Genomic DNA, 9,737 nt, shown 5'->3' with positions numbered 1-9,737 from the left:
GGTGAGTGGTGAAAGGGCCTTGCAGAGCCCAGGGGAGGGTTGGAGAAGGGCTTGGCTTCCCGCTGTCCTCTGTGCCTACCCATCCTGCAGGACCCCCTCATCATCTTATTCTGGGGAACCTCAGGTCCTGTTGGACCAGTGAATGCGGAACAATTCTGAGAAATTGGGCAGGTGGGGACTTGTTTGGTTTTTGGGCCACACCCGGCAGCAATCAGGGACTGCTCCTGGCTCTGCCCTCAAGAATTACTCTTGGCAGGCATGGAGGACCCTACAGAATGTCGGGGATCGAACCTGGGTCAGCAGCGTGCAAGAAAAACATCCTCCCCGCTGTGCTACCACTCCAGCCCTTCACGGCAGTTATCCAGCACATGGGGCCAGGGCAGTGATGCAGAGCAGTAAGCTGTCTGCCTTGTCAGCACTAGCCTAGGACGAACCACGGTTCAATACCTCGGTGTCCCATATGGTCCCCCAAGCCAGGAGCGATTTCTGAGCACAGAGCCAGGAGTAACCCCTGACCATCACCAGATGTGGCCCCAAAAAAAAACAAAAAAAAAAAGTTATCCAGCACAACCTAAAGCAACACCAGCCACACATATTCACAGATTCACACCGTTTTGGTCTCAGAATTTATTAGTCATCTTTAATCTGTTGATTATTCCTCTCCTAGCAGCTTAGAAGTTACTCTGAAAATCCCCAAACTTTTCTATATTAAGTCTCCTGGCTTGATTAGAAACTTGAGGAGTTTCATATGCATCGGTGAGTTTAGCTTTATGGCCGCCTTCTCTTCCTCACCGATTCTCCAAGGCCCCATTGGCACCTTGTCACTCGCCACCAACTCCAGGACATGCTGCCAGAGCCCAGAGCCCAGAGCCCAATGCACTGTCATTTCCCAAGTTGGTGGTTTTTCTCGAAAGGTCCGAGACGCTCATTGGTCAGCCCTGCCTCTGGGCCTGAGGGGCTGGAGCAGCTGAAGATGTGGGGGGGGGTCCGTGCCAGTCCTCATCGGATCTTCAGCTTCATGTGAGGGTAAAGCACGGTGACAAGGCCGGCCAGCGAGGACACAAGGCCCCCGAGTCCGATGAGACCCTGATTGGACTCATAGATGCCCAGTTGGTTCAGCGGGCTCAGGAGGTCACATGCATTCTTCACCGTGTCCAACAGCAGAGGTGGCTGCTGCCTCAGGGACCGGAGGAGCAGCAGGAGGAAGGACTGAAGCCACATGGCGTCTTCATCGGCCACCGAGGGGACGGCCTGGGCCTCCTGCCTGGCCTGCTTGCGGCCCTGCCGCTCCATGTGCCGGGCCAGCTCATAGGCGTCCCGGGCCAGGCTCAGCAGCAGCGAGTAATAGTAGTGCCGGGACGCCCAGTGGCGCCACCGCTTCGGGTCCACGGCTGGTGCCAGTCCCATGCTCTGTGCCCACAGCACGGTGTCGCAGATGAAGTAGAGCACGCGGTTGAGGTTGGCAAGAGTCAGGCACAGGCGAGCCGCGGCATCCGTGGCCTGGAGGCTCTGTTGCGTGGCCTGCAGCGCGTGCACTACATTCCCGAGTCTGAACCCTGCGGGAAAAGGCAATGTAAGCAGGTTGCGGGACCACCTGGCACCAGGCTGGGGCATTTGTCCGTAGAGCAGCATGGCTAATTGTGCCCTTCAGTCTTTGACCCAAAAACCAAAAAAAAAAAAAAAAAAAAAAAAGAGAAAGAAAGATATCGTTCCTGGCGGGCTCAGGGGACCATATGGGATGCCGGAAATTGAACCCGGTTTGTCCCAGGTAGGCCAGGTGCAAGGCAAACCTTACCGATGTGCTATTGCTCTGGCCCCACAAGGCACAATTTTTTTGGGAGGGGGTCATACCCGGCAGTGCTGAGGGGTTACTCCTGGCTCTAAGCTCAGAAATTGCTCCTGGCAGGCTTGGGGGACCATATGGGATGCTGGGATTCAAACCACGGACCTTCTGCATGCCAGGCAAACACCTTACTTCCATGCTATCTCTCCAGCCCCAAGGCACAATTTTTTTTTGTGTGTGTGTGTTTTTTGGGTCATATCCAGCAGTGCTCAGGATTACTCCTGGCTCTATGCTCACAAATCCCCCCTGGCAGGCTGGGGGACCATATGGGATGCCGGGATTAGAACCACTGACCTTCTGCATGCAAGGTAAACGCCTCACCTCCATGCTATCTCTCCGGTCCCATGGCACAATTTTTTAATTCGTTTCTGGGTTGTTTATTTTGAGGAGGAACCATACCCAGAGATGCTCAGGGGTTCCTCCTGGCTCTGCACTCAGGAGTAACTCCTGGTGGTGCCTAGATGCCAGAGATCAAACCCGGGTCAGCTGCATAAAAGGCAAATGTCCTCCCCACTCCAGTCTCAGAAACAATTTAAAGTGACTATTTTTGTGTTTTAGGAGCCACACTCAACAGTGCTCAGGGGCCATTCCTGGCTCTGCACTCAGGAATCACTTCTGGCATGCTCAGGGAATCATAAATCGAACCTGGGGTCGGCCACATGCAGAGCCAATGCCCATCCCACTGTACTAGCTATCCAGCCCCTATCCTTTTGTTTTGTTTTGTTTTGTTTTGGGGTCATACCCAGCAGTACTCAGGGGTTACTCCTGGTTCTGCGCTCAGAAATTGCTCCTGGCAGGCACAGGGGACGATATGGGATGCCGGGATTCGAACCACTGTCTGCCCTGGATCAGCTGCGTGCAAGGCAAACACCCTACCACTGTGCTGTCTCTCCAACCCCCAGGCCCCTATCTTGAAGCAGATCTCTATGTGGCTGGGAAACAAAGTCTGCCAACAAGGCCAGCAGAGAAAGAAGAAAATCTCAGAAGGACACTTGCTACTGGCACTTTCTGCCATGGGTGGAGGGATCAAGTCCAAGGCCTCTGTGTGCTCCACTCCTGGACTTATTTTATCTAAAAGAACCCAAAGCAGCACGTGGAGTGCTGCTGGGTTATGCCAAGTGGGTCATATCTCTAAAGCGGTGACCTCCCCAAGAGCCATTCTGTCCCGATAGCATCAAGCCCTGATCCACCCAGAAAAACTTCCTCAACATCCACATTCCAGGATGACTGGCCTTTTCTCCACCAAACCGGTTTGTTTCCTCAATGACCTTCCCACACAAAAATCCCCCCTCAACACGGCTCTGAAGCTGCAGCCGGAGAACCCGGTTTTTCCTCCTCCTCAGGACACACCCCCAAGTCCCATCTCCTCTCAAATGCCTTCCTTTCCCTCCAGCCTCCCAGAGACTGGGCAGATCTGTCTGGCTACACCCTTACGTGAGCTCGGAGTTCTCTCAAAGCTGAACACTGTACGTGGAAGTCTGAGTGGAGTTACTCAACTCCCCCGCTGCCCGTGAACAATATTCCCTGGGTTAATAAAAACCTCACCTGGGGGCCGGAGAGGTGGCACAAATGGTAGGGTGTCAGCCTTGCATGCGCTAACCTAGGAAAGACCTACTAGTTCGATCCTCCGGCATCCCCAAGCCAGGAGTGATTTCTGAGTGCAGAGCCAGTAGTAACCACTGAGTGTCACCGGGTGTGGCCCAAAAACCAAAATAAATAAATAAAAATAAATAAAAAATAAAGACCTCACCTGGTGGAGCAATGCCTGGTTCTTGCCCAGCAGCGAGAAGCCAGGCACGTGGCGGGGGGGGGGGGGGGGGGATTAGCCTGGATGGTTCTATATTAAATAGCATTAAGTATTGGGATCGGAGCGATAATACAGAGAGGAGGGTGTTGTACATGCAGCCGACCGGGGGTCGATCCCCGACATCTATATGGTCCCTCGAACCTGCCAGGAGTGATTCCTAAGTGCAGAGCCTGGAGTAACCACTGAGCACAACTGGATTTCACCCCCCAAAATAATGTCTTAAGTGGGTACCAAAGGGCCAGAGTGATAGCACAGCTGTAGGGCATTTGCCTTGCATGGGGCCAACCTGGGATGGACCAGGGTTCAATTCCCAGCATCCGATAGGGTCCCCCAAGTCTGCCAGGGCGATTTCTGAGAAGATCCAGGAGTAACCCCTGAGCTTCGCTGGGTGTGGCCCCCTCCAAAATAATGGGTACCAGGGGCCGGAGAGATACCATGGAGGTAGGGTGTTTGCCTTGCATGCAGAAGGACAGTGGTTCAAATTCTGGCATCTCAGATGGTACCCCGAGACTGCCAGGAGCAATTTCTGAGCATAGAGCCAGGAGTAACCCCTGAGCGCTGCAGGGTATGACCCCAAAACGAAAAAAGAAGTGGGTACCAAACACTAACTTTGACTTTCATTGACTAACAATTGGCTAACAATTCTTCCAGGTAGGCCAGAAGGCAGGGGATCCAGGATAGTGCTTGGGTTCTCTGAGAGAACTAAGATTTCCCCAGGGCTGCAGAGGCATTTTCCGATGCTAAGAACTCAAAAGTGAGGGACCAGAGTGGTGGCACAAGTGGTAAGGCATTTGCCTTGCACATGCTGACCTAAGACAGACGGCGGTTCCATCTCCCTTCATCCCATATGGTCCCCTAAGCCAGAAGCGATTTCTGAGCACATAGCCAGGAGTAACCCCTGAGCATCACTGGGTGTGTCCAACCCCCCCAAAAAAAAAGAACTCAAAAGTGAATAAACACATAATTTTATATGTCATATTTTATATGATAAAAGATGTGGTATAGTACCAATCAAGAACTAACGGGAACTTCTGTCTCTTTTGGCTAGGGGGTTCCTTGAAGATAGCCTCAGGGGCTGCCTGACTTCATCCAGGGAAGCTGAAGGTCTGGAAACCACTGACCCAGGGCTGAGGTGGTGGAAGGCTTCGAGTTGGGGAGTCAGACTTGGGAGCCTCCCGGGTACTTACATTTGCGGCCGGTGCTTACACTGGCCTCCAGACTCTTGAGTTTCTCCACCACCTTCTCTTGGCCTGGTTTTGGCTCCAACAAATATCTAAGCAACATGCATGTGTACTGTGTGGCTCTGAAAAATGGAAACGGGAGGAGGATTCACACAGCCAATTCCTACAGGATCTGGGAAGTAAGGGAACAAGAAAAGACAGGACCAAGGACCAGAGCAATAGTACAGTGAGTAGGACATTTGCCTTGCATGCAGCTGATTTAGGTTTGATCCCCGGCATCCCATATGGTTCCCTGAGTCTGCCAGGAGCGATTCCTGAGCACAGAGCCAGGAGTAACCCCTGAGCACTGCTGGGTGTGGGGAGAGAGAGAGAGAGAGAGAGAGAGAGAGAGAGAGAGAGAGAGAGAGAGAGAGAGAGAGAGAGAGAGAGAGAGACCTGGCTGGTGGTGAAGTTCCCCATGCCCAGTTCTTCAAGAAGAAACTCTTCCAAGAACAAAATTTTGCAAGTCACACACTGGCCAAAGGGTAAAGGGTGAGGCCAAAGAGATAGCATGGAGGTAGGGTGTTTGCCTTGCAAGCAGAAGGACAGTGATTAGGATCCTAGCGTCCCAGATGGTCCCCAGAGCCTGCCAGGAGCGATATTTGAGCCAAGAGCCAGGAGTAACCCCTGAGCGATGCTGGGTGTGACCCAAAAACCAAAATAAATAAATAAATAAGTAAATAAATGAATAAATGAATGAATAAATAACAAAGGGTAAAGGATAAAGAGCATGAGGTAAGAATGCAACAATATGGGGCCGGAGAGATAGCATGGAGGTAAGGCGTTTGCCTTTCATGCAGGAGGTCATCGGTTCGAATCCCGGCGTCCCATATGGTCCCCCGTGCCTGCCAGGAGCAATTTCTGAGCCTGGAGCCAGGAATAACCCCTGAGCACTGCCGGGTGTGACCCAAAAAAACCAAAAAAAAAAAAAAAAAAAAGAATGCAACAATATGGGGCCGGAGCAGTGGTGCAAGTGCTAGCCTAGGACTGACGATGGTTTGATCCCCCAGCATTCCATATGGTGCCCCCAAGCCAGGAGTGATTTCTGAGCACATAGCCAGGAGTAACCCCTGAGCATCAATGGGTGTGGCCCAAAAACCAAAAAAAAAAAAAAAAAAGAATGCAACAAGATGAGAGAGAGAGAGGAAAAACAGAGACAGAGAGACACAGAGAAGAGACAAAGGAGAGACAGACAGAGACAGAGATCGAGCTTCCCAATACAGCAGGGCCAGCCCCCCTGAGGCTGGCTCTGATCCATGGGAAGGAAGCATGTGGCTGTGAGCCTCTTTTCCCACCCTGGCTGCTTTTCCTCTGTTTCTTGAATGTATGTCATTGTCACGAGCCATCTATGGGATAGGTCTTGGGGCAAAGCACAAATCAGGACATAGGAAACACCGAAGTTTGAGGATTTGGCCTCACTTTTTTTTTGTTTTGTTTGCTTTTGTTTTTGTTTTTGGGTCACACCCAACAGCACTCAGGTTATTCCTGGCTCTGTGCTCAGAAATCACTCTTTTTTTTTTTTTTTTTTTTTTTTTTTTTTTTTTTTTTTTGGTTTTTGGGCCACACCCGGTGACGCTCAGGGGTTACTCCTGGCTATGCGCTCAGAAGTCGCTCCTGGCTTGGGGGACCATATGGGACGCCGGGGGATCGAACCGCGGTCCGTCTCCTAGGCTAGCGCAGGTAAGGCAGGCACCTTACCTCCAGCGCCACCGCCCGGCCCCCAGAAATCACTCTTGGCAGCACTGTCCTTCTGCATGCAAGGCAAATGCCTTACCATTGTGCTATCTCTCTGGCCCCTGGCCTCACTTTTGATTTTTTTTTTGATTAATTTTTGGGCCACACCCGGTGATACTCAGTAGTTACTCCTGGCTATGTGCTCAGAAATCGCTCCTGGCTTGGGGGATCATATGGGATACCAGGGATCAAACTGAGGTCCGTCCTGGGTCAGTCACATGCAAGGCAAAATGCCCTACCACTCTGCCACCACTCTGGCCCCCACTTTCTTTTTTGGGGGGGTCACACCCAACAGCACTCAGGGGTCACTCCTGGCTCTACACTCAGAAATCGCTCCTGGCAGACTTGGGGAACCATATGAGATGCAGGAATTCGAACCACCATCCTTCTGTATGAAGGCAAATGCCTTACCTCCATGCTATCTCTCCGGTCCCTGGGCCCCACTTTAGATGTTTATTTATTTATTTTTTTAGAAAGGCCAAATAAGGGCCGGGGCAGTGGCACTAGAGGTGTCTGCCTTGTCAGCGCTACCCTAGGATGGACCACAATTCAATCCCCCGGCGTCCCATATGGTCCCCCAAGCCAGGAGCAACTTCTGAGCGCTTAGCCAGGAGTAATTCCTGAGCATCACTGGGTGTGGTCCAAAAACAGAAAAAAAAAAAAAAAAAAAAACAGAAAAGAAAAAAAAGAAAGGCCAAATAAGACACCTGTGTGTAAATCAGTGTAGATGCAGGATGCAGGATGTCTGTAGCTTGTCTTTCGAAACTAATATTTCACATGGAATATAGAAAGCGTTTGTGCGCATGGGGATATTGGGCACAGGGTAGCTGTCATGGTCACAAAGGTCTAGTAACAGCACATGAGGTTCTGAGCATGGGTAAAATCCACACACATGTGACAGCAGACCAATAAAACGTGTCCTGTTTCCTACTGGGAACCAGACCCAGGGCCCTGGATCCCGTTGACATTTGAACCCCTGAAAGCCTCCTCCTCCATTTTCCCACAGCTTGAATGTGTCACTAGGGAACACAAAAGGGTATGGGAAGGGCCTGACTGGGCATATCACTGAATGTCCCTTTCTTGGTTTTGGCCTAACAGTAGAACCATGATCATTTCTAAATTTTGTTTTGGAGCCATGCCTGGCAGTGCTCAGGGCTTACTCCTGGCTCTGTGCTCAGAGATCGTTCCTGGTGGAACCTGAGGAAAAAATTGGGGGCAGGAAATCTAATTCAGATATCGCTCTCTCTCCACCCCTAAAGACATCACCTCCTACATATAATTTTTTTATTTTTGTTTTGGGGCCACACCTGGCAGAACTTGGGGATTTCGGGCTCTGTGCTCAGAAATGACTCCTGGTTGGGAGAACGGTGGGGAAAGGGGTAAGGCATCTGCCTTGCCCACACTAGCCTAGGATGGACCATGGTTCAATCCCCGGCATCCCATATAGTCCCCCAAGCCAGAAGCGATTTCTAAGTGCATAGCCAGGAGTAACCCCTAAGCATCACTGAGTGTGGTCCAAAAACCAAAAAGAAAAAGAAAAAAAGAAATTACTCCTGGTGGTGCTTGGGGGATCAAATGGGATGCCAGGGATTGAACCTGGGTTGGCTACATGCAAAGCAAATGTTCTACCTGCTGTGCTATTGCTCCAATCCCTATTTTTTTATTTTATTATTAAGCAGCCTTCTTTGTGCACCTTAACAGGTCCAGAGTTCAGTGTAGTGGTGAGCTCCTATTTTTAATGAGGCAATGATATAACAAGACTGTTTTGTTGTTTTTTTTTTTTTTTTTTTTTTGCAGTGTGTGTGTGGGGTGTCACACCTGATAGCATTCAAGGGTTACTCCTGGCAGTGTTCAAGGAACCGAATAGGATGCCAGGGATCAAACTTGGGTCAGCTGTACACAAGGCAACCGCCTTGTGCACTGTATTATTGCCTGGGCCTCAACAGGGCCATTTATGAAAGCTCTGATCAGAGATCTGGATCAAAGTTCTGATCCAGGCCCTCCTGGAGACTGGGTCATTCACGGTGGGTGCATGCTGGAATGCCCAGCTGTGGGCTGGTGGGGGCAAACAAGGCTTCTCGGACATAAGGTCCTAGGTTCAATCCCTGGCACTCAAAATGAATCAATCACTCACCTCTGCTACTCAGAACCTTAACACCAATTAGAAGTGGAGGAGAAAGCTGATCATGTGCCTCCAACTGTACCTTTTAAATTTGGGGACCAGAGCGATAGCACAGCAGTAGGATATCTGCCTTGCATTCAGCCAACTTTGGTAGGCAGTGTGCCTAGTGGGACTGGGTTGACAGTGTGCCAGGCAATCAAGAGCCTTACCCGCTGGGCCATGCATGACTCCCCCATCAACCTTAAATTTCTTTCTCCAGGTGGGATTTTCTCAAAGGGGACAGACACCTGCAAACTCCAGAGTCTTCCAATCCCAATCCCAGCATGAGCTTTTTTTCTGCAGTCTCTCGGGTTGGCCCTGCCACCTTCCTTTCCCAGCAGAACTTGCAAAAAGACACTTGCAAAAAGTTCCAGGAGTTTCTGCACCCCTGCGGCCTGCAAGGAGCAGAGAGGGGGCGGGACACTGGGCTCTGGACACTGGGGATCCGGCAGAGTCTGGTTGTCCTCCGGGGTCCCAGGTACCGGAGTGCAGCCCCCGGAGTCCAACTCACCTGAAGAGCCGGTCCCGGCCCTGGGTCTGGTTGGTCACACGGATGAAGGTGTCCATGGTGCCACCGGGGCCACCTAGGCCTAGCAAGGCTCCCAGGAGCGGAGGGGGCGTGGTTTCAGAAGGGGCGGGGTCTTAAAGGGCGGAGCTTCTTAGGGGCGGGGTTTCCGGGATATGTACGCGATGAAGGGCGGAGTCTCCTGGAGGGGCGGGGGTTTCATTCGGTGGCGTGGTTTCAGCGAGGGACTGAGTCGTCACGGGCGTGATGGGGGCGGAGTCTCGTAAAGGGCGGAGTTTCCTAGAGGGACGCCGTCATCACGAGAGGAGAAGAGGCGGGGCGGAGTCTTCCCGGAGGGGCGTGGTTCCAACCGGGGACGGAGCTCGTAAAGGGGCGTGGTTTTTATAGGGGCGGAGTTTCCCGCCAGGGAACTGAGTCACCGCGAGAGGCGAAGTCTATAACCGGGG

The 9,737-nt window shown here is 51.7% G+C and overlaps 1 protein-coding gene across 1 annotated transcript; it reads right to left on the bottom strand.

Annotated features, from left to right (window-relative positions):
- Positions 1-612: 612 nt before the first annotated feature.
- PEX11A (peroxisomal biogenesis factor 11 alpha) lies at positions 613-9,368 on the bottom strand. The gene is made up of 3 exons (XM_049783270.1): positions 9,277-9,368; positions 4,838-4,953; positions 613-1,556 (listed from the first exon to the last, which is right to left on the bottom strand). Exons 1-3 carry the CDS (start codon positions 9,330-9,332, stop codon positions 1,000-1,002), a joined length of 729 nt encoding a protein of 242 aa, XP_049639227.1. The 5' UTR covers positions 9,333-9,368; the 3' UTR covers positions 613-999.
- Positions 9,369-9,737: the final 369 nt, after the last annotated feature.

The sequence above is a fragment of the Suncus etruscus genome, chromosome 11, assembly GCF_024139225.1.
Source record: "Suncus etruscus isolate mSunEtr1 chromosome 11, mSunEtr1.pri.cur, whole genome shotgun sequence".
In the NCBI taxonomy this organism is placed as follows: Eukaryota; Metazoa; Chordata; class Mammalia; order Eulipotyphla; family Soricidae; genus Suncus; species Suncus etruscus.
The sequence above is the reverse complement of the archived record's forward strand: the minus strand, read 5'-3'. Positions and strand labels throughout refer to the sequence as shown.